Source organism: Echinops telfairi, unplaced genomic scaffold (genome assembly GCF_000313985.2).
Source record: "Echinops telfairi isolate 266 unplaced genomic scaffold, ASM31398v2 ScPeMD7_9;HRSCAF=40, whole genome shotgun sequence".
Taxonomy (NCBI): domain Eukaryota; kingdom Metazoa; phylum Chordata; class Mammalia; order Afrosoricida; family Tenrecidae; genus Echinops; species Echinops telfairi.
The window spans coordinates 17,570,162-17,595,189 of NW_022103906.1; the positions used below are offsets into that span (position 1 = coordinate 17,570,162).

At 49.2% G+C, this 25,028-nt stretch overlaps 1 protein-coding gene and 1 pseudogene across 1 annotated transcript; both read left to right on the forward strand.

Annotated features, from left to right (window-relative positions):
• The first annotated feature begins 5,211 nt into the window (after positions 1 to 5,211).
• TRIM35 (tripartite motif containing 35) lies at positions 5,212 to 23,961 on the forward strand. The gene is made up of 6 exons (XM_045286959.1): positions 5,212 to 5,651; positions 14,468 to 14,563; positions 18,043 to 18,273; positions 20,610 to 20,632; positions 21,344 to 21,462; positions 22,004 to 23,961. The coding sequence occupies exons 1-6, from the start codon at positions 5,217 to 5,219 to the stop codon at positions 22,579 to 22,581; spliced, it is 1,482 nt and encodes a 493-aa protein (XP_045142894.1). The 5' UTR covers positions 5,212 to 5,216; the 3' UTR covers positions 22,582 to 23,961.
• Positions 7,552 to 7,721, forward strand: LOC115868318 (annotated as a pseudogene).
• Positions 23,962 to 25,028: the final 1,067 nt, after the last annotated feature.

The window sequence follows — 25,028 nt, forward strand, 5'->3', positions numbered from 1 at the left end:
AGAGGGACACTCTAGTGTTGAGGGACACTCATATATGTATGAGAGAGCTTTATATCAAGAAGTAATTATGCATCAGGTAAACATCCTAGCCCAGTCCAGATCAAGTCTATAAGTCTGATACTAGTCCATAAATTCTTCTTCAGACTCAATGCAGCCGTATGCAATGATGCAGAATACAGGAAGACCACAGGGTAGTGGGTGCAAAGTCTTGTAGATCCAATGGCAGTGGACACATTTCCAGGGATCTGGCTGCCATCAGTGTGGCTCAGGGTGTTTCATCAGCAGGAAGGTGAAGCAGAGGGGGAGGTCCCCAAGACCCTCCTTATGAGAAGGCCACTCCCACAAGGAGTCACCATCAGGCTGTGATCTGAGTGATAGGGCAGACTCCACCCCCACATTCCATATATCAAGTTGACATGAAATTGTGTAACCACCACATCCAGGCCGTCCACCCCCTCTGAGTCTTTCCTAGTGGTATGCATCAAATCATACACCAACTCCTCCCTACTCTGCTCTCTCCTTAGCTGACATTTCCCATTTTCGACAGCACCGTAAAACATCTTTTTTTTTTTTTTGCAACAATGACATACATTCGTCAGTAATGAATACTGAGTGTGAGGTACGAGTAACAGTGGCTGTGATGGTTAAGGCTTCGTGAGAGGGCTTAAAAAGTGTGTGGGGAAATCCCAGTGTCTTCCCTACCTCAAGTCATTTTATTGGGACAGAATCCAGACAACATAACATTCAATAGTTCAGTCATATCAAGAAGTGTTATACAATCACTACCACAGTTCCAAGACAATTTCTTCCTTCTTGTGCTCCTTGATATTAGCCCTCTATTACCACCCCACACCTCCTCGGCCACCACCACCCCCAACCCCAGGAACCCTTAATCTAGTTGTCTGTATAGATTTGCCCAGCCTGGGTTTCATATACAGGAAAACATAGAAAAGATAGAGAGTTAAGAAGGCTAGTAATGATAACAAAATACAACAGAGATAAACCCTAGTCTGATAAAACAAATATAAAAAACCAAATCAGGAATTTTGGAAGGAGGTTAGAGGCAGCGAGAGCCTTTATAATATTTTAGTATAAACTAGTGTACAGTGGCCCTGTCTTAGGCTGGGTTCTCTAGAGAAAGAAAAGCAATGAAGTTAATATATATATGTACACAAGAGAGATTTAGCTCAAGGAAATAGTCTATTTGTAGAAGTGGAGAAGTTCGGAGGCCAGGCTGGGGGCTTCTTCTGAGTTAAGTAGCTACAGGGCTGATGAACCCAAGATTGGCAGGTCAGATGCCAGACTGTTGGCTCCAGAGACAAATAATTTAAAGTCAGCAGTTGAAATGGCAGCCTGTGGATGCTTCTCAGGATCAGCAGGCCTCTGGCTTAATTCCAAAGGACTGGAGATCGGATGGCGAGGTGATGGCATTAGATCAGATCTTCTCAGAGGAATCACTACATCAAAACTGCCAGGCCACTGAGAATCATGGCTCAGCCAAAGTGACACACAGCCTTAACATCACAGGCCCTGAACTTCAGAGTTCTCTCACTGAAGGAAGAGAGAGAACAGTTTGCTAACAGTTTGGGTATAGTCACCAAGATCTCTCTCCTCTTGAGTCTGGCCAAATCTTAATCTCCTTCTTTACTGAGATTATGCAGAAGACAAAATAATCCAGTACGTCTGCACTGGAAACAATGTTGAACTATTAGTGCAATCTCTCTTTTAAAGGTAAGGAAATGGAAGTCAGAAAGTGAAGTCATGTGTCTGGGTCATGCACTAGGTGAATGGTGGAGCTGAGAATAGAACCAAGCTCTTTCCTGAATCCCAGAACTACGTGCGGACATTATTGGTTCAAGGTTAATTCATGTAGGGCAGTTACACCGTTTCCTGTAGGGTTGCTATGAATGGCCTTGACTTGGTGGCAGAGGAAGTGGTGCTGCAGGGGGATGATTGACAAAGTTCTCTAACAAAGCAAAATGACAACGGTGTCTCTACGGCAAACCAGAGACATACATAAACCATAGATGCAGGAATGGATTTTGGTATTGCACTTAATTCTAGCCCCAATCTGAGAATAATGAGTTTTTATGACATGTCCCTGCTTGATGTTCACCCTTGTGAAGAGATCCCTGAAGATATGGGTACTATAGAAACGTGTGGTGAAGAAACTAGACGGTGCCCAGCTTTCAGAAGGAATAATATCTGGGGTTTTAAAGGCTTGTCTTCAAACACGCAGCCTTTAAACAACGAATCAAAGAGAGGCATCAACTAAGTCCACATGGAAGCGCATTGTAACTAATAAAATCCAAATGTGGAGGGAATGGTATCAGAGCTTAAATTGTGAACAATTGGTTTGCAGAAGGCTGTGGATGACAGGGGAATCCCAAAATTCATTGACAGAGTCTACACATGGATTAAGTCTCTGGTGCATCCCCTCTGATTAGAGTGGAGGAGGGATGGGAATAGTCTTGCTTTTCAGAGAGCATTGTGAAGTTGATTATGTCATGTTTAACCTGGCATTGGTTAAATTGTAATATCTTATCTTTTGATCTACCCTTTGACCCATTTTAAAGTTGTTTCAGTTTAAAAAGAAAGTGAGATACCCAAAGATTAGGCCTCGAATGAATCCCCTTTGACCGTAGACCAGGGATGTAAATAGCCTTGCTATCATGCAGAACACATCAGAAGGTGGATTATTGCAGATGCAGTTAGGTTAAAACCAAACACCTTATCATTTGATCGCTCTTTTGATCCGTTTTAACTTTGTTCTCATTTTAATATTTCCTGCTTTTGACTCAAAACAAAGCAAGCATTCTACCCTTCACCCTTGATTTGATGTGTGGCCCCACTCAGAAGGAGTGTGACACAAATAAGAAACATCACTGAAGGACAGAATGAAACATACAGACAGCAACACAGACCAATTCAGAAACTGGGACACACAGTGAAGAAAATACAGTGAAAGAAAATGAGGCCAAAAAAGACAAGATTCCCGGGAAGGCACCTGTAGCATAAGATTATTAGCCTCATTGTCTGGCCTTTGGTGGACATTGCCTCGACAGTTTGGTTGTTGTTTAAAACTTTTTATTGTGAATTGGCTTTAAGTTTGCAGAATAGATCATTTGTTTTCTATTCAGCGATTCATGGACATTTTGTCTCCCATTGATTACAACCCTCACGATGTCACATCACTTATTCTACCTCTTTGGGCTTCCTGCCTCCATTCCTTTCTTTTCTAATCTTCTGAACTTGGTCTGTGGGGTACCCTTTTGGTCTTAAACGGCTGACCATTCTAAGGTGTGCATACCTCATTAGGATTATTGTCACCTTCTAGGCTCACCTACTTTGGGGCTGAAAATTGAGCCACAGAGAAGAGGTCTGTGCCAGACCTGAAGGGCATAGGGTTAATTTTTAAGTCAAACCATAGCCATAAATAACCGGAGACCAGGACTGGATCTACCACAAAGGCACCCAAAGTTTAGAATGCCCAAGAACGAGCCGGCTTTTCCCATCAGAGAGCTCATTGAATCTGCAGTGAGATTGGGAATTTATGCTTTCAGAAAGCTCCCTACGAGGGATGTGAGGCACATATAAGAAACACGACAGAAGGCACTAAGAATTAATGGTATTTATCCCCTTTACACTATGGAAAAAGGACCACTTAGAGGAGAAATTTGTAAGAAATGCTTAAACTCCCTGATGCGTGTGAGATTTTTACTCTATTTGCACGTTAGCCTACCACAGCTTCAAGTATGCTGGTAGAAGTCTTCTGATCGCCACAGAAGACAGTGTATGAGTCATGGCAACAGCCACGTCACAGTATCACCATGCCATTTGAGTCAGTTTCCAGTGTCCTGATTTCCAAGTCTATGCCTGGAGGGCCAGGGGAATTCACACACCCTGGGAGGAACCCTGAGCGGAGAGAACCTGAGCCCTTTACTCTCACTGCCATCCAGCCCATTCCGACTCATAGCTACCATAGGGCAGGCGAGAACTGCCCCTGTGGCTTTCCGAGGCTGTGAACTGTTTCCAGGCGTAGAGAGACACATCTTTCTCCCATGGAGCGCCGTGTGGATTCGAAATGCCGACCTTGTAGTTAGCAGCCCAGCGCACACCCCACGACGTCACCAGGGAGCCCATTATAATTTTGGGAGAAGGAATGTAAACGTGCCTGGATTTTGCCTGGAAGGAAACGATTTCTGTCTCCCAAGGATATTCACCAAAGAAACAGCCTTGGGAAAAGCAGTGAGAGCTTCTTTTCACACGGCAAAGTCCATGGAAACATTCCGGGATCATCTGAAAACCCTTTTCTTACGTGTATAAGAGATCCACGGAGAATTATCTCTTACTGGAGAAGGGACCAGGAATCAAAGCACGTGAGGGGAAGAGTCCTCCTTGTGGTGACTGTAAAATGAAAAAAAACACAAAAAAACTAAGGTAGGAATTGGGAGTTGGAGGGACTGAGGGCCCGATACCAGGCGAGAATTCAGCTTTGATTCTGGATGTTATCTTTGCAGAAAGAAGCCTAGTCTTTATTTTCATCGGAGCCTGCCTAGCGTCACAAGCACTTTCCATGTTTCCTTACGTTTACCTGCATTTCTCCTGGAGACAGTGCTGTCAATGTTACCAAAAAGAGAACACGTTTGGAAAGATTATGCCTTGCTCACTAATTCAACCACAGACAAGAGCAGGGTCTTCTTCGTAGATTGTTTCAGGGCACAAAAGGCCATTTGTAAACAATAAGTCAAGAGACGAGATAGGTCTTTGAAAAAACTTTTTAAGTCCTAGGTAGTAAAGACACTAATTTTTAAAAACCAAGCCTCTACTTCTGAACTAGGAATTTGGGGCCAAATTTCCTGAGGATAGTTTACGGCGGGGGTTCCTAAGCTTTATTCCTACTTAGAATCGGAAGTAGGTTCCCAAAGGCACGGAAGCACAGGACAGTTAACGGACTCCCTCAGCCACGAGGTGGAGACCGCCCCTCTCCACCCCGCCCAGAGGCCTGCCCGCCGGATGGGCGAGAGTCAGACTTCCGGGATTTCCTGGGCCGACCGGAACTGGGGCGGAGCCGCCCCACTGCGCCCCGCGTGATTGGTTATTACAGCTGTCACTCACTTTTCCAGGCGCCCGCACCGCCTATCGCGAGAACGACGAGGGCTGCGTGGGCGGGGCGCGCGCTGAAGCCGCGAGCACTTGAACCCCGGGCTTCGGCCATGGAGCCCAGTCCCGAGGCGTCGCCGGGGCCTTCCCGCTCGTTCAAAGAGGAGCTGCTCTGCGCAGTCTGTTACGACCCCTTCCGCGACGCTGTCACTCTGCGCTGCGGCCACAACTTCTGCCGCGTGTGCGTGACGCGCAGCTGGGAGGTGCAGGTGGCGCCCAGATGCCCGGTGTGCAAGGAGCGCACCTCCCTCGCCGACCTCCGCACCAACCACACCCTCAACAACCTGGTGGAGAAACTGCTGCGCGAGGAGGCCGAGGACGCGCGCTGCACCGGGCACCGCTCCCCGCGCCTCTGTCGCCTGCACCGCGCCCAGTTCAGTCTCTTCTGCTTCGAGGACAAGGAGCTGCTGTGCTGCTCGTGCCAGGCCGACCCCCGGCACCAGGGCCACCGCGTGCAGCCAGTCAAGGACACTGCCCACGACTTTCGGGTAAGAGCGGCAGTGTGCGGGAGGTGGATGCGGGCCCAGAGTCCAGAGCAGCGCACCGTGGCTGGGCGTTTGGCCGAGGTCTGGCCCACCGCGGTGGACGCCCAGGTGCCCCCCAGACCGAGCTGGCGATCGGACGAGCACACACATGGTGGCTGAGCTAGAACCAGAACCCAGCGTGCTGATGCCACGGCCCGCCACCCAGTTTGCCCGAGAAGAGGGTACCCAGCCCCACCCCTTCTGCTGCTGCCAGCTTGGCGCCTCCGCATGATATCCACCTTCCTAATGTCTGGCCCAGGGGGGCCAGCGGGAACGAGCATGTAACCAGGCTGTACGTGATGTTTCCAAAACAACCCTCCTGAAAGGTTTAGGTCTCACACCTCTTTCTGCAGGCGAGTTGTGACCCGTCCCTGTGGGAAGCACAGCCCTGGTGGTGATGTCCAGGAAGTCTGCAGCTTAGCACACGCCCTTGAGAGTTGGAGGTGGAGCCAGAGATCTGGCCAGGAATCTAGAACCTTAAAAAAACAACACAAAAAATCCACCTCGTTGCCATCGGGGGTCGTTTCCGACTACTAGTGACCCTAAAGGACAGACTGGAACTCTGTATAGAGTAGCTAGCACCGTCTTTCAACCACGGAGCACAGCTAGTGGTGTCAAACCCAACCTAACCACTGTGTGCCTCCCAAGGCTCCCAGAGCACCACTTACCGAGCTGACCCGGACCCTGTGGAACCCAGTTCTACTTTGGCACACATGGGGTCGTCATGCTGTCTGAATTGCCCCTACTGTGCCTGGCCAATTCAGAGTAGGGGTGGTGAGGGAGCCTGGATGCTCAGCTTCTCCCAAAGAAGGGCGGGAGCTGTGGAAGAGTGTTAACAGAGGGGGCAGGAAGTGGAGGTTCAAGAGATCCATCGAGGAGAAGACAAGCCGAGTGGAACTCCTTCATTGGACATACATTCTGAGTACATACCAGGCCGTGGGTCCTCATCTGAGTGTTGAACAATATCCATAGCGTGTTACATGCAGGTGGGTTATAACTCAAGATACATGACAGGCCATAAACACAATAGGTGTGGGGGGGGAAATAGCACTTAAAAGAAGAACTCTGTTATTCAGTATCTTGACCTCTGCTTTCCAGTGACTTCACTTTGTCAGTCTTATACAGTGGGGTAGGACTGGTAGGTCAGTGTGAGTCCAAGCAGGATTCAAATATTAAATTACTCTTGGGAACAGTCAAAACGTACAGTGATATATGTATAACAAAGTTCATTCTACTTAAAATGGCTTATTCAAATCAAAATGGCTGCAATCTTGCTCACAACTCACACCCCTAGCTTCGTGGAGCTCCTGGTTTTTTAGGGAGAAGTCAATGTAATTTCAAGTAGTAATTGCCATGAAGAAAATACAGAGGAGAGATGAATAGAGGAGAGAGCCTCAAAGATAAGACTGTCTCCGTCTGTGGTTTACAAAGTGGAGTCTGCAGGATGGCGAGCAGGGTTGGGGAGCAAGCCTGTGGGACTGCTCAAGAGATGGGAAGCGCTGACTCAGAAAACCATTGCCTTGCTGAGGGAGGCTTCTGTTGTGTGCTTGGGGATGTCCGCACAGGCTCTAAATAAATGGGGGATTTTGTGAGGAGAGATGTGCTTTAGGAAGATCAGTTGGGCCAACGTATGAAGAACTCAGGAAAAATACACACTAGCCAAGGCTTTTTAAACATTTACTAAAATGCTAGGTCCTTTTACAGTGTTTGCATGTGTCAACAAATCTAAATCCTCAAAAATCGTTTCTGTTGCTGCTGTAGCAAATTCCCCACAAACATCCTGGTTTAAAGCAATACAGATTTATTATCCTAGAGGAGTGGTTCTCAATCTTCCTAATGCCGTAACCCTTTAATACAGCTCCCCATTGTTTCTCGGCCTTTTGGCTAAGATCAAGTGTAATACAGTTCCTCATGTTGTGGTGTCCCCTAACCATAAAATTATTTTCATTGCTACTTCATAACTGTAATGTTGCTGCTGTTATGAATCGTAATGTAAATATCTGATACACAGGATGTATTTTCATTGTTACAAATTGAACATAATAAAGCTAGTGATTAATCACAAAACTATGTAATTATATATTGTGAACTACTTGTGTTTTCCAATGTTCTTAGGCAACCCCTGTGAAAGGGTCGTTCAACCCCCAAAGGGGTCTCAACCCACAGGTTGAGAACTGCTGTCTTAGAATTTTGGAGGTCAGAATTCCTAGCATCAAGGTGTTGAAGGGAAGGGGAGAATTCATTGCCTTGTTCTCTAGCTTCCGGAAGCTCCTAAGGAATCTTGGTGGTGCTGTGGTTAAAGCACCCCGCTTCTCACCGTAAGGTCTGCGGTTTGAACACACTAGCCTTTCCGAGGGAGAAAGATGTGGCAACTTGTTTCCATAAAGATCTATAACCTTGGAAACCCTATGGGACAGTTCTACTCTGACCTCCAGAAAAAAACAACAACTCGCTGCCGCCAAGCTGATTCCAAATCAGTGACCCTGTAGGAGAGGGTAGGACTGCCCTTTGAGTACTGAGACTTCAAATCTCTACAGGAGGAGACAGCCTCATCTTCTCCTGCAGTGCAGTTGAGCTTGAACTGCTGACCTTGAAGTTAGCAGCTCAGTGCATAACCCACTGCACCAGTAGAATCCTCTGGCCTAGAGGATGCTTATGAGTTGAAATGGACTCCTCAGTGGGGGTTGGGTTTGGTTTCAGAGGCTCTTTCCTTTATCTTCATCACTCCATCTTCTACTTCTTTCTCTCATCACACTTCCTTCAGTGACTCTGAACTCCGCTCCCTCTCTCTTACAACACGGCCTGACTGGATAATCCAGCATAATCTCCTTTCCCATCTCACCATCCTTGCCTTAGTCGCATCTGCAAAGTCCCTTTTGCCATTTAAAGTAGCATATTCCAAGTCCAGGGTATCCAGTGTGGACGTCTTTGGGGTAGCGGTTGCATTATGCAGCATGCCACATTAGGCAGACTGCCACCCTGATTTTACAGACAGGGAGATTCAGTCTCAGGGGTGATGTAGCTCACCGGAAGCCTGTCTAGAATTCCCCTGGGGCTGTGTGCTGAGAGGTCGGTGAACAGCTGACTATTGGGGTAGGACTCCTGGCAGCATGTGTTTATTGAGTACCTGCTCTGTGCCAGACCCAGTGCCAGGTGCTCAGGGATCCAGCAGAGAACAGGGATTATCATTCACCCTGTGTTCTTGGAATGATAGACATGGATCCCCAAATCACACTAATAACTAGTTCTAGACTGTGACATTTATGTGGAGGAAAGTCCCAAGTATGATGGGTAATTGTAACAGGACCACCAGATCTGTTCTGGCGGCCACGACAAAAGCCCCTGAGGAAGTGACTTCACTGAGACCCGAAGGCTCAGAGGTTAGCTAAGGGAGGGGACAGCAGCCACAGCCATGGTGGGGCAGGGGACACGGGCGGGTCGCACCACCAGGCAGTGTTACAGCCCAGGGAGCTGGTGGCCAGTGGAGTAACAGGATGACCGAGTGAGGTGGTCCCTGATGCTGTGGCACTGATGGACATGTTCAGGATCTGAGATTTTGGCTGCAGTGCAGTGGGGCTGCAGGAGAAGGACTGATGGGATCTCAGAATGTGGGCTAAGGGTTTAAGCCAGCACTCTTGAATGAGTGTTACAACTTGAAGGTGCTTAGGAGACCCTCTGGTGCAGTATTCCTCAAGCTCGATCAGCATAGACATTCTTTTTTTTTTAAGGGTAGACATTCTTAAAGGAAGTAGCATGACTTGGGTTATTTTATTATATACAAACACAATGACTTGGGTTATTTTATTATATACAAACACAACACTAGTATAACTTCCTCTTGCTTATACCAGATACGAGCAATAAAACCAAAAGGCGTGTACAGATTAAGTGCACACAAAACTAAAATCAGTCAACTTGTAGTTAAAATATCAGGGGCAAAGTTTCACTTGGCTAAGTTGCCATTCCTGGGCGGCTATGAGACTTCTCTGGCAAAGGGACTTCTGATTTTCTTTTTCCCCCTGCTTCAAATGATTACTTGCCTCATTCACCAGGTAGAATTTCTCCGTTTGAAGAACTGTGAACTGATCATGTGATGTAATGGGCTCTCATTTGGTTCTAGCATATCATTTATCCCTTAGGGGTATTTCTGTTCCTTTCTTATTAGGCCGATCAATTAAAAGAGTAGAGCCTGGTGTCAAGTTCGTTGTTAACAAGGTACAGATGCTGGCCCTGAAGTTATAGCAAATGGCAGCATTTCAGCTCTCTGCTTCTCAGGTGACTCCATGGAGGTTTATTGTAGATGATCGTGGAGAGAGAACTCTCACAGAAAACGTGGAAATCACTCAAATATACAGCTCCAGACCTACAGCGACTAAGGAGATGATTACATTTTACTGATGAGAAAACCGAGACATGGAGAAATGCAATGGCAGAGGGCACAGGGCAGTAAAGTGGGACACTAGGATTAGAACCCAGACTCCCTGCCTCCCAGGCCCCGTATTCTCTCTGCTCTGATGCTGGCTGACATCAGACCTACCCTGAACCCTCGCTCAGATTCAGCCTCCAAATTGCCTTGCCCAGATTCTCACACTCTCCCCTCCTGCCCTTTGTTAATGATTTGCTGTCAATAGGGTGAAACCTTACAGAGTAGACCAGTTTTCCATTCAGCAGTTCATACACATTTTGTTTTCTGTCACTGATTGTGATCCCACAATGAAACATCACATTTCCTACCTCCTCCCTGTTTTTCCTGTGTCCATTGCTCTTCCTTTCCTAAGTCCCGGGGTAAATGCTGCTATTTTGATCTACTGGGGTTGTTGAAGGAGTGTGTACATACGTATCTCACTCGTGTTATTGTTCCCCTTACTTTGGACATACTATGAGGACAGACCAGTCCCTGGAAAAGGACATCATGCTTGGGGCAGCAAAAAAAGGGGAGACACGATGGAATGACAGTGGCTGCACCAATGGGCTCAAACATGGGCACACTTGTGAGGAGGGCGCAGGACCGGGGGGTGTCGTTCTGCTGTACGCAGGGTCCCTCTGGGTCTAGACCGACTGGACAGCACCTACAGTAACAACAGCAGGGCTTGACTGAAAAGTCACTCGGGGTGAATTCATTTCTTGACTTGAAGGGTATTTAGGGCCATAGTCTCAGGGGAACAGAGTCTTTTCTGACCAGTAAGACTGGTCTCTTTTATGATTTTGAGTTCTCTGTATTTTTCTTCTACTCTATCCAGGGCCTTCTAACGTGGTCCTTTTCAGAGCAGTTGGGAGTACTTGTTGGGTACCATCTAGTTCTTCAGATCTCAGGGTTTGGAGACTGATGTTTGCATGGCCATTGGACTCATGGTCTCATGTGCCTTTGATTTTCATTCTTCTTCTTTTGTCTGGACAGCCAGTGAATGGCCAGTAGTTGCATTTAGGTGTTGCACTTGGTTGTACTTAGCTGGCCTCCCATGAGCATTTCAGGCCCTGGTCACTACTCAGCAAAGTACAATGCAGAACATTGTCTTTCTGCACCCTAGTATGACAGTGGTCTCCCCCAGGCCTGGTAACCCATTCCCTCAGGTGTTTGGTTATGTCTCAGGAGTTTTCCTAACTACCCCTTGTGTGCTCTCCCACCGCATGACTGTATTTGCAGCGGAGGCAAATACATACAGATATTCTCTGTCAAACCTGTATATACTCGTGGCTAGACTCCCGCTCACCCTGCCATACCCACTCAGCCCACGTCTCCACTCGTGTCCACTTGTAGATCACTCTATGTGTGCAACTATTGACCTCCGTGGCCTTAACTCTTGCACACCTCCCAGTGCCTCCCTCTGCCTCCATCATTTTTGCTCATTTCCCTCTTTCTGGACTCTTGACTACCCTCTAGCCAGTGATTGCCCTCCCCCCCCCCCTTGCCGTCTTCCCTTCTGGTAACCATCACTGTCACTTGGCGTGGATAGTCTTTGCAGACTTTTTACAGTTGTCACCTAGTACAGTATTTGTCCGGTGGTGATGGACTGAATGTTACTCTTCATGAAGTCCTCCGGGCTCGTCACTGGTATGAGGTGTTCCACATGTCCATTATTCTGTTGCATGTACTCCATCATGTGTATGTATCATAGTTTATCTGTTCATCTGGGGCTGAGTGATGTTGGGATTTCCATCTTTTTGAGGCGATGAAGCTGAATGTGCGTGTGTCCATATTTGCCCCCCAGTAGAGGGAATCCTGGGCCATCGGGTGGTTCTAGTTCCGACTTTGAAGAAATGCTGTACTGGCCCCCGCCATGGCCGCACTGTTGCATGGCCCCCAGCAGAGGCTGAGGGTTCCCGCCTCTCCGCACCCTCGACAGCATTTGTTATTTTCTAGGCTGTGGTTTTGGGGTGTTAACTTTGCTATGAATGCTGGAGTGAGACGATACGTCAGTGTGGTTCTGATTGCATCTCTCAGGTGACTAATGGCCCCGATCCCTTCCTGACCCATTCCACAGTGATGACAAGGTAGCCCTGCTCTGCCCTCCTGTGGCTTCCTTCCCCCAGACCCAGAGCCCCTCCTTCTAGGATGACTTTCTTAGGATCAGTCGGGCAAAATCTTAACAGGTTGATACAGGCTTTTCTTAACCCACATCACAGATGTCTTCTTCCTTTTAATTCCTTCCCCCTTTCCCTAACGCAGGAGCCCTGGTAGTGGAATGGGCGGCTAACCACAGGTCAGCAGTTCAAAGCCACCCACCAGCTGTTCTGAGGGAGAACGACTGCTCTGATCCATCTTGGAAACCCACAGGGGCAAGTTCTGCTCTTTCTCTCGGGTTCCTATGCATTGGAATTGACTCGATGGCAGTGAGGTGCTTTGTTTCATCTTGTTTTCTCTAACCACTCACCCCTGTCCCAGTCCCTGGCTCACAGACCAGGTCCTACTCAGAGTTGCGACAAAGACTTTGGTCACCCGCTTGGTTAGACAGGTCACAGGGCGAGGGATGGACTCTTACTCAGCACTGCTGACGGAGCTCCGGTGTACGCGGGCGCAGCACAGGGTGCCATGATGTTGTCAGTTGGGACTGCTGGTGCCCCGTGCATTGCAGAGTTGAACTTCTCCACGGGTTCAAGGCTGTGACCTTTTGAAAGCAGATCTCTGGGCATGATGAGGCTTTCTTTCTCCTGGAAAGAGTTAAAGGGGGCGGTCCCCCCTGCCTTCAAGGGTGGCTATGAATCAGAACCAACCGGTGGTGGAGGCCTGAATTCTGAGGTAGCTCTGGCTGGATTGTAACTGCCAACCTTCCTTCTAGAAATTGACCTCTTAACCATCGTTAATATTATTAGAATTTGTTTCACCATGTCTCCAAAGAAAAGTTTGAAGCCTTTTCTCAGAATATAGAGAGGAAGGGATAAAGACGGAAAGAGAATGACAGATCTTAGACACAAAAAGTGAAATCCCAAATAGAATTTGTAGTGGTTTTTCAACTTGAGCAAGGAGATCAATAATTAAAATGAAACAAGCCAATTTTACTAAACAATTTTTTTAAATGTTTCTGGTGAACCTTTTTCTCGTGATCTAAGCAGTATTAGAATAGTGGGATAGGGCAGAGGTACGTGCAGGCATGCGGCATAGGGCAGGAGTCGTGGGGGACCATGGCGTCAGTCACCATCAAGTTGGCACTGACTCCTGGCCCCCGTTGTCCAACAGCACGAAGCATTGCCGGGCCTGTGCCCGCTTCACAGTCACTGGTGTATGTAAGTGCACCGTTAAGGCCAGCGTGTTGGCATGCCCCCCTCTCTGATGGCTCTCTGCTTTATTAAACATGAGTGACCTTTCCTAGTGATGAGGTTTTTCTCACATGTTCCAAGTAAACAGCTGGAAGGAAACCTTGCCATCCTCACTTCGGGCCATGTTCCTGCTGGCATTCTGTAGGATTGTCAGTATTTGGGGCCAACGCCACAGTTTGAGGGCATCGCGTCTCCTGTCTTCCATCGGTGGCTTTGCCCGGGTTTGGCGTGCTTTTGAGATGACGGAAAGACCATGGCTTGGGTCAGACAGATTGTAGTCTTTTTGCTCAGGGATGCTTTAATGAGGCCTGTTGCAGAAGATTTGCTCAGTGTCATGCGTTGTTTGAGTTCCTGGCTGCTGTGCCCAGAGAAGGCCCCCGTGGAGCAGTGGTTAAAGCACTCGACTGCTAACCCAAAGGTCGGCAGTTCAAACTCAGTACTCGCCACTCTGTGGGGAAGAGGAATGTGGCACCTGGGAAACTGGATGAGGCCGTTGTCCTCTGTCCAGTAGCATTGCCATGAGTCAGCAGTGACGAGATGGCAGTGGGTTTGGTGAGAAATAACGGAATCACCTTTCATCAGACCTGGCCCTTAGTGACTAGAAAGTAGTCCTGCAGAAAGTAGAGCCAGGAGCGTGTGGCCACCTTGACTTTGTAATCCCACTCCTAGCTCCGGGGTCCACAGTCCATCCTGTGGACTCGCAGGATACCTTTCTGTGCTCTCCGTGACCACCTTGAAGGAGAACAGCTCCCTTTACCTCCGCAGCCCTGTCTCCCGTGCCCCCCCACCCCCCCAGGACAGGTGTGAAACCAGGGGCGGGGCTAGATGACAGGACCTTTGATGTTCCAAGCTTTGGATTTTAAATGCAATGGTGCACTTGCTCTCCAGCTGTGCCCTGCAGGTCCAAGCCCAGTGAGTGTGGTTGGGTTTATACTGAGGACGGGATGGCATTCCAGTGTCTGTGTAGGGTGGCTGGTCTCCTGCCCTAACTCACTGTCCTGCTCCTGTCCGTGTCCTCCCTGTAGGCCAAGTGCAGGAACATGGAGCACATGCTGCGGGAGAAAGCCAAGGCATTCTGGGCCATGCGGCGCTCCTACGAAGCCATCACCAAGCACAATCAGGTGAGTGGGGCCACAGGCCAAGTGGGGAAGTAGGGGAGAGGTGAGTTGTGGCTGAGTCACACCCCGCCTCCTCACAGGAGTCTGCCCTGGAAGCCGTCTGTGTCTGCCCTGCCTTGGTCCCTCTGGGAGACCTGGCCATGCCCGTCCTGCAGCCAGAGGAGCAGCATACAAAGCCCCAGAGCCCGCTGCATCGTGGGCGAAGGGTAGCCTTCAGCACGTACCAGCCATACTTCCGCACCTACCTGCTTGTTCAAGCTACACTAATGGCCTGTGAGCCCTCATGTTCTCTTAATCCCTACCTCCAGGCTGTCTGCCATCTGCGCCTCTATCTTTAAAGTCCTGTCTGTCTGTCGCTGCCCATCTCTACGGCAGTCATCCCTGTCCAGGTCGCAATGGCCCTCCCGCCCTGAGGCCTGCGTAGCCCCCTACCCTGACTCCCTGCGTCCCCGTCCCCGGGTGTTCTTTGCAGTCCTCTCCCTGCGGATTGATTATGCCTCTGCTGGAAACTGCCTGTGGCTTCCAGACTCTGTGGCCTCAGGGCCATCCCCCAGGGCCCTGCCTTCCTCGCCAACTTTCTCTGTTTGCCCCTCTGACTGTCTGCTTAAACAAGCTGAGCCCCTTCAAGACTTCTCCCCAGATCTTCAAATACTTGGGGTCCGTAAAGTCTCAGCTCTCGTGTCTCCCTGAGGTTTCCTCGGTCCCCCACCCCAAGTTAACCCTCCCTTTCACCCATTATCATCCCTCCTCGGTGCAGTTTCTCCATTTATTTTACTATCTATCTCTGTATGAGGATGTACTCAATACAGTGCTCATGATTCCCAGACTCTCAAAGAGCTCTTGGCACTGGATAGGTGGATCACTAGATGGCTGGTAATTGAATGACTGAACTGAGTCCCCTCTGTCCCCGCTCCCATTGTTGTACCTTGGCGCCCTCTTCATCTGGGCCCTGATTGGATTGGCACCCAGGCTTCTGGCTGTTTGGCTCTGATCTATTCCTCCCTGAGGCTGTGGCTTCTAGGAACTACTGCTCAACTGGCTGTCGCCACATTTGGCTGGGGCTGCTGGGAGGGTCCAAGTGCCCCGTAGCCCTCATGTGTCCATGGAAGAGGATGAGGCTTAAGAAAGAGCCTCATTGACAGCTGGCTAAGGAATCAATGGCCCCAGAGCTGGTGGGACAGAGCAAGAGAGGGATTGCAAAATGTCGGGAGACCAGGCTGAAGCCTCAAAGCTCACTGGTTTTCAAGCCCAAACCTGGTTCACCTGGCAAATCCCTCAGCCCCCATCTTCCAGGCTAATCTCATCCATAAAGAGAGGACAGTTCCCTCTTTGTGGGGTCACTCGAAGCCTCAGTGGGCAGACCCCGTGACAACAACAGGATCTTCTAAGCATCCAGATGCGGTAATGTGTATGACGTGAAGAACAGAGGTGTCTTTCTCTAAATGCTGGTTGCCACATTTCTGATGCCTTATAACCTGTCTTAATTATTTAGTCCTGGGAGAACCACTGCAGCCCTGGTGGCCTGGTGGTTAGGAGTTGGACTGCGGTCCTCAAGGTGAGTGGTTACAGTCTCGGTAAACCACATGGCAGCCCTATCCTGTGCTATTGGGCTGCCATGAGTTGGAATCCACTTGATGGCAGTGAATTTGAGGTGTTTGGGGTTTGTTTGATTTTTAATCTATGACTTTAACAAAATTATTTTCTCACAACAGAAATTTATTTTCTCACAGTTTAGGAGGCCAGAAGTCCAAATTCAGGGAACAAGGTCTTTTGAAAAACCTCCCTGCCATTCAGTTGATTCTGCCTCATGGTGACCCTAGGGTACAGGACAGAAGTACCCTTGAGGGTTTCTGAGGCTGTACGTCTTTACAGGCACAGAAAGCCCCATTCTCCTTTTCTCTGGGGATTGTTTTTCTTTCTTTCCTCTTGATGATCTCTCAAATACTAGTAATCCAGCCTAATGAAGAACCACTCCAAGTGAATAAGCTGCTCGCTTTAGGAAGCTAGCTAAGGGAGCATCCAGCGAACCAAGCTGTTTAGCAGGTGCTTAATGTAGCATTTCACTAATTTCGCTAACAATATTAATTGCAGATTACAATTGTTATGTAACTCTTTACATACGTGACAGGCCACAAAAAGCCATAACAATGAGTGCATAAATAGAATCTTGTAGTTTACTATTACAATGGCCCAGAAAGCTGGAGGGGTCACAGTAAGTAACATCCCACATTCTTGTGTGAATCCTTGAGAAACAATGACAGCATAAATGATGAATATATAACCCAATTCAACCAAATCGATTACCCGTGAACATGGCCGGTTCAGATAATGGCTGCGGCCTCACCAGTTTTGCTCACAGCTCACACGGTGGAGTTGTGTGCTTTGTGTATTCACAGGAAAGTTTGTTAGAAGTTTTTTCCCCGGCTTGCCAATTATTTTTTCAGTGAACCAGTCTACCTTTTTTAGGGGGTGGCGGGGTCCTTCTCCTGTTTTCAGGGATTGTCTGTCATCACACCGAGAGTCACAAACACGGGTACAGGATGCTCAGTCCTGGGCTGTGATCACCGAGACGCCAGTGCTGGGGCCTGTGTGTCTCGAGTTGTTTTTCCAATAGTGTCATGATTTCATTTGTGTATTTGATTTTGGGAAGGAGAATGGCAGACCTGTCCTACAGAACTCTCCAGTCTGTCTGTATGTAACGCGGTGGGTGGTTCGTGTTTCTCATTCGCTCTTTGGCGCTCCTCCGCCTGCTTCATATTCTACTAAGAAAAGTCTTTGTGACCGGAGATGAATATCCGTCTGCTTTCTCTGAGTACGCCCATGGCATTGTTGAACTGGATCTCTCCTTTCTGGTCTTGTGATTAGGAGTATGGATACTATTATTGATTTAAAAAAAAATAAATGCTTCCTACTCTTAGTGTAAGCCTCTAGATCTGACACATTCAAACACTTGTGATTGGAAGACAAATACTTTGGAAAAAAGCATGAGATAGTTTTTGTGTTACTATTTGTAACCATTTCTTTCATTCACCATTTTCCTTTTGACTGTTTTGCACCCAGAACATTGGACTTTGAGCAGTTACAGAACTGCAGTTGTTATCTGTGAACAGTGGTTTTTATCTTTACTTTTTGATTTATCAAAATTTCATCATCCCGTTGGAATTTCCCACTCTAATTTGAGCATATGCATCTGTGCTCACACAGTAGAACCCTATCTGTCATCTACGGCCACTGGGGCTACAGAGTCAAACAAGGATGAGGTTAGTGCAGGACTGGACCGTGTCTGGGTCGCTGTGAGTCAGAATGGGCTAGACAGCATCTAGCAACAACCACAACAACAACATCCACAACAACGGGAGTTCCGCCTTGATTTCCTTTGAACACAGAGTTCCTGTGCCAAAAATCTATGCTAGGTGATGGCTGAGCCTCGTATCTGACCTGTGATTTGAGGTCCCTCCCATCTCTCCCGCTCTCTGCCATAGGTGGAGGCGGTCTGGCTGGAAGGTCGAATCCGACAGGAGTTTGATAAGCTTCGCGAGTTCCTGAGGGTGGAAGAGCAAGCCATCCTGGACGCCATGGCGGAGGAGGCGAGGCAGAAGCAGCATCTGGCGGAGGAAAAGATAAAGCAGCTTTCCGAAGAGACGGAGACACTGGCATGCGAGATTGAGCGGCTGCAGAGGGAGATGAAGGAAGATGACGTGTCTTTCCTCATGGTAAGGCGTCGTCGTCCTGGCTCCAGGGGCTCTGGGCTGGTGTTCCAGAACCAACCAGCCCAGTCTTCTGGTCTCCCACTGGACGCTGGTTGGCTTACAGGTGAGGAGCTGTGCTTTATAATGAGGCAATGAGATTGCAGTCGGGCCATGTTCCTTGGGAGTCTCTTCATCTCTCTCTTCATCCCTCGCCACCTTCTCCTTCTTCCTTTCTGTCTTCTCTTGTCACTCCTTATTGGAGTCTTAAAACTGCTCAGTTAATTTTAAATATGATTTGAGGGTGACATTTTTTAACAGTTTTATTGCCTTATAAGTCACCTATCTTACAATTCATTAGTTTGATCACATCAAGGAGAGTTATGCAATCATTACCACAATCCACTTAAGGACATTTTTTTCCTTCTTGTGGCTCCCCATTTCCACTGAACCGCTCCTGCCATCTCTCCAAGAAACCATTAAACCAATTACTCTTCTATACAGATTTACCTATCCTGGCTTTCATAGAAAATCATACAAAGCAAAAACAAAAACTGAGAAAAAGCTAGCGATAACAAAATGAAACAAAAATCTCAATAGCAAATATTAAAAACCAGAACAAATTTAAAATAAGTCAAAGGGGAGATGAAATGAAAAGGTGTTAGATTTCAGCTAACCTTTGCAATGCTCTTTGCGTAATTGTGCCCTTCGCCCCCTATGGTCAGACGCGCTCACCGAAGCCTTGCTCCCTGAGTCTTTCTCGTCCCTTGGCGTGTTTTTGTAAAATGGGTGAAATGAGAGATCACATGGTAAGACGTGACATTTTCACCTTTTTTTGGCGCAATCTCCATATATCACATTTGGACGGTGCATTTGAAGGATGGGTGGCTTTTGTACATCCACAGGGTTGGACAGCCGCCTCCCTGCCATCACCCCAAAGAGAAGCCCTGCACCATTCATTCCCACTCCCACTCTCCCTCGGCGTGTTAGACAACCACCGATGTCCATTCTGCCTTTATGATCTGCCTGTTCTGGATCCTTCTTAGAAACGAAGCGTGCCGTGCAGCTCTTGTGTGACGGACACTTTCCCAGGCCCATGCAGTCTGTGGCGTGCATCACCACCAGGGCTTGGCTTTATGCTCAGTAATATTCCATTGAATGGATACTCTCTTCTATTCATCCATTTATCAGTTGATGGATATTTGGTTGACGGTTTCCATTTCTTGGCTACTGTGGATAAAGCCGCTATGAATATGTGAGCACGTGTGTGAATTTCTCTTAGGCAGCTATCTCGCAGTGGGTCATATGACAACCGTGTATTCAACCTTTTGAGGCAAAGCCCATTTTCCCAAAGTGTCTGTCCTTGTCTTTGTTGCCACTAGTCATGTATGGGGCTCTGATTTCTCTGCATTCGTGTCAACACTTGTTATGATATGTCTTTTAAAGTGTAGTCACCGGTAGATCCCAGGGGCTGTTTGGTAAGCACTGGGTTGCTGACCACAAGGCCAGCGATTCAAAACCACAGCTTCTCCATGGGAGCTATTTGCTCCGTTGAGAGATTTACAGCTTCAGAAGGCACTTGACAACAGTGGGTTTAATGAGCTGTTAGGGGCCCTGGTTGCAGAGCGGGCTATGCGCTGGGCTGCTAATCAGAACGTCAGCGGTTTGAATCCACCACTTGCTCCTCAGGACAAAGGTGCAGCTTGCTGCTCCTGCGTAGTGAGTTGGTGACGGCTCGTTGAGCTGTTCATGTGCGTTTCCTTGCTGGCTATTAATGTTGGTCATCTTTCCTGTACCTTGTGGCCATGCGCTTTTCTTTGGAGAACTCTTTTTTTTTTTTTGTATCCCTTGCTCATTTTCACCTGGGAGTAAAGGATCCAACTGCATACTATTGCATGTAGGTACCCAGTTGTCTTGGCATGTGGGTACCTTGTGAAAAGCCAGTTGACAGTAAAACTGAAGGTTTATTTCTAGCCCTTCTATCCTGTATCACTAAACTATGTTTCTGAACGTAAGTCAGCACCACACTAACTTGGTAACTGTTACTTTGGTAAGTTTTGAAAATGAGAAGTGTGAGTCCTCTAAGTGTGTTCTTTTCCAAGAGTGTTTTGGCTCTTTGGGACCCCTTAGCTATCTAGGTAAATTCGAGGGTCGGCGTGTCAGTTTCTGGGAAGAATCCCACGAGGATTGTTACAGGGGTTGCCTGGCATCTACAGATGAACTTGGAGAGTATTGCCATCGAAACCATATTAAAGCTTGCAGTCCCTGAACCGAGACTTCTTTTCTGTTCAGAAGTGTAATTGTCTTTTTCTCTGTGTTGTCTGTCTGTGTCTGTGTTTGTCCCTCTGGTTTTTCTCTTTCAGAAGCACAAGAGCCGGAAACGACGGTAGGTCACCAAGGCTGATGGTGGGACTCGCGAAGAGCAGGCAGAACTGTCGGGGACCAGTCTCTAGAGGCTCCGAGGGCCAGGCAGTTATGAAGCGAGCTGAGGAATGGTGGGACGGGCAGTTAGCGAGAGCTCTTCTTTCAAGGCATTCCTGTTCTGGCGGGAGGAGTCAGTGGTTCTCCTGAGGGTGGAGGGTCTCTTTCCACCACAGGGAAGAGAGTGCTCTCCACCAATGGACTCAAGCTTCTTGTTTAGACTCATCGTGTGTTAGCCTCCCTGTTGAGGGCCTTAGCACACACTGGCCCGTGTGGACCGTTGCTGGGATTGCAGGGATGAATGACCCATCAGAACTGCCCAGCAATAGACAGGCGTCCTCTGGGCAGGATGAATACTTGGGGGTGTTCATGCAAAGCCTTGATGACAACCCGCTAGGGTTCAGGCAACAACTGGGACCATTGGACCAGATGCCCTTTAAGGTTCTATCTGAGAACTTCACTCTAACCTTTACCCCACCTAAGACAGGGCAAGTTCTCAACCTGAATCCCTAGTGGGTGTAACAGTCTGTTTTCCTCTTCCTTCATCTCCCAGCAGAGCCCAATCCAGGTTTGTTTGGGAAAGGGAATTTTAGGAATGATCCCTGTTTCCACTGGACCCCAGTTAGGCCCAGGATCCCCGTGAGCCTAGCCCACCGTGCCCATCTCTTGTGCCCAGACTCTTCTGCAGCATGGAGCCGGAGCCTGTCCAGCCCGGCTTGCTCATTGACGTCTGCAAGTACCTGGACTCGCTGCAGTACCGTGTGTGGAAGAAGATGGTCCTGTCTGTTGAATCTGGTGAGTGGGGCGCAGGGAGAGGCCAACTAGGGCAGTAGCACTACCTGCAGAGCCAAGCGGTACCCCAACCCACTCCTCCCCAATCACACCTCCTCTCAGTCCATCTTCTCAGCAGCCCAGGGCCCCACTGCCGCTGCCGCTGCTGCTGCTGCCCCAGCCTTGCCCTCACACTCACTGCCCACCCCCTCCATCCAGATTCCTGTTGTTGCACAACGGAAGACCTCACTCCTCCGCAGCCCCCGGTTCCGGGATCACCCACTTCTCCCGACGTGAACCCCTGCCACATGTGCCTCAGGGCCCAGGCTTCACAGGCAGAAGTGTTAGGATCCAGAGGAGCACCAGGGTGCTCCAAGACATCACAGGGTGGTGTGGCAATCAAGGGTCGCCCCTCCTCTCCAGAACTGCTCCCTCCCTGGACTGGGCCCCCCAGGGTCATCGTTGGTCAGTTTTGGGGTGTGGAGGGTGGAGACATCGCTGGCCTGAGAAGGGAGGGTGTGAGATTTGCTGCCCCTCAGCCCCCCCCCTCCCCTTGTGTTCTCAGTGCCCTTCAGCTTCGATCCCAACACTGCGGCTGGCTGGCTCTCCGTCTCCGATGACCTCACCAGCGTCACCAACCATGGCTACCGGGTGCAGGTGGAGAACCCAGAGCGCTTCTCCTCGGCGCCCTGCCTGCTGGGCTCCCGTGCCTTTTCCCAGGGTTCCCACGCCTGGGAGGTGGACCTGGGGGTGCTGCCGAGCTGGCGGGTGGGCGTGGTGCGTGTCCGCCAGGACACCAGCATAGAAGGACACGCACACAGCTGTTACCATGACACGCGCTCGGGCTTCTGGTACATGTGCCGCACGCAGGGCACGGATGGGGACCACTGCATGACGTCAGACCCGTCCACACCTCCCGTGGTCCTGGGCGTCCCGCGCCGCCTGCGCATAGAGCTCGAGTGTGAGGAGGGCGAGCTGTCCTTCTATGACGCCGAACGCCACTGCCACCTCTACACCTTCCACGCCCGCTTCGGGGAGGTGCGGCCCTACTTCTACCTTGGGGGCATGCAGGTGGACGGGCCGCCGGAGCCCCTGCGCATCTGCCCGCTGCGCGTTACCATCAGGGAGGAGCTGGACAGCTGAGTTGGAGGCTGGGCCAGGTGCTCCCTGGGTGACCTGTTGGCCTTTTTTCTCCTCGTGCCTAAATTCGCCCCAGAGCTTCTCTCCCTGGACCTGCTAGCCAGGGATCTCCCATTGTGTATCTTAGGCCCTTTCTTAACTCTAGACTCCAAGCCTGTCCTTATTTTTTATTCCTCCTCTACCCGCACGTCTTTGAGTACCTGAATGGCTTGGGCCGGGCTATTTACTGAAAGGCTGCAGGTCAGACCCTCCGAGCAGTGCCTCTCAAGAAAGGCCTGGTGAGCGGCTGTCATAAAGATTACAGCCAAGAGGCCTATGCAGCCCTCCTAGTCTAGCACATGGAGGCTCCCGTCCCCAGGAGCTAGCGCTGAGTCAGCGGCATGTCCAGTGATGTGGCTTCATTCCTGCAGTCTGGGGACAGTTTTGCTTCTCGAATCGGGGCCTTGGCATGGCTTCCGGCAGCCTCCAGGGCTTGGGCTTCCTATTGCTTTTTATAGGTGCTCTTCAGAGCCTCCCTGAGCTATCCGTGAGATCAGCGCCAATCTCTCTAGTTCACACTTCTTGTGTGGCTTCCCAGGCACTTAAAAAACAAAACAAAATGTTAAAGACCTTGGTTTCAGCCCCATGTCCCTGGCCTATGGTCTCACCTGTGCAGAAGGTATTGGTCTAGCAGCCGGTGTCAGCCTGCTGCAACCATGGAGGAAACTCTTCTGGTAAATTATGCAGACGTCAAGGGGGGCTGTCCAGTTAGGAAGCGAGGAGAAGACCGCAGGTCCTGAGGTGGTGCTGGTGAGCGAGGGCACCCCACGAGATACCCTTGCTGGCCCTCACCTCGGTTCCTTCTGGCCTACCTCACCCCGAGTCTCTTGCTTGGCCATTTGCTGTGTGCATCCAAGTTTCCCTTCCTGGACCTACACGCTTGTACTTCTGCTGGTTTTTGCCACACGGGCCGATGTCGAGTTTACTTGCCTGCCTGTGGCCCACGGTTCACACCCAGTGGCAAGGCAGATAGAAGCAGGCGAATGCAAGGCTGGCACACGGGTCATCTATGTGCTGTATGCCTGTCATACTGAACATGCAGAGGGCACAGGTCTCAGAGACTACAGTGGGAGGAAGACTGGGTGCGAACAGGGAGGTGGTGGGCGGTGCTGGCAGGGGCATGTTCCATCCTCACGCCCTCCAACAAAACACCTAACCCTTCTGAGGTCAGTGTATAAAGTACTCATCTAGCCCATGAAATATTTCTGTATAATAAACTTGACCTGAGGTTATTTTGTTAGCTACTAACCAAAAAAAAAAATGTTGCTTTTATTTTTTATGTTGAAAGATTTTGAAATCTGGACAGTCTATGCCTCTAAAAAAAAAATTAAAAATGAAACTTGAGCTAACTCAGTGTTTTTCTTTGGACATTTCCCATCCCATGTTCAGGTGAGGCTGGCTGCTAAAGATCATCTCAGAGCCCCCTTCCCGAGTTGCACTTGAAGTTGCATTTTTAAAAATACTGTTTTTAAATGACAGATAACACCTGAGAGGTGTGCAGCCGCACCAGGAGCTGTATTGGTAAAGTCCTGGGAAAAAGACCTTGGGTTTGTATTTGCTTGTTAACTTGCTCCTGTTCATCTCTCCCTCCTCTGCATGAGCAAGAAGACAAGCTTTTGGTTTTCTATGTAGGTCACTGGCCGGGCAGCAAGATCATGGTCAGCACCTATCCTGGGACTCTCTTGGTGGTGGTGGTACAACACACAGCAGAACCAATTCAGCAGTTGCTACGTGCGCCTTGATTACATTCTTTAAACGGGGCAAACATTTTCATCTTCCCCCATCGATGGAAACAAACTCACTTGCCCCTAAGCTTCTTACTTAACTTTTCACATGGCTCTTGTCAATTTGATAGTAGTTCAATAACAGTTCCGTAATCTTGTCAATAGTTTGACAAACAACATTCTTTAATATTTAAGCTCAACAATTTAGTTTACAGCAGTGCCCTAATGGTGCAGTGGGTTAGGCCTGGGGTTGCTAACTTTAAGGTTTATGGTTCAAACCTACCAGCTCCTCTACCTGGAGAGAGATGAGTGTCTGCTCCCCTAAAGATGTAAGTCTGCATTTCAGGTGCCTGCATTCGACTATGTTTTCTACAGACAAGCCAGCATACTCAGGTACTGTACAAGGACTGTGTCAAGGAAGCCCAGTCCCTGGGTCTTATGCTAGCCGGAGTCCTCCCCAGAGTCACGCAGGTGAAGTGAGAATCAGGGAGATCACAGAATCCCGTGGCTCCTAGGTCAGCAGCAGCATGGCAGGGCGCCACAGCTCCCAGGAACAGGAGGCCACACAGGCCTCCAACCCAGACAGGAAGGCAGAGGGCAGCAAGAGAAGCTCTCAGTGCTTCTCATCCAAAAGCCACTCCCCGAGGAAGGCACCATCAGGCTGTGATACCTGATTGATGCTTGGGC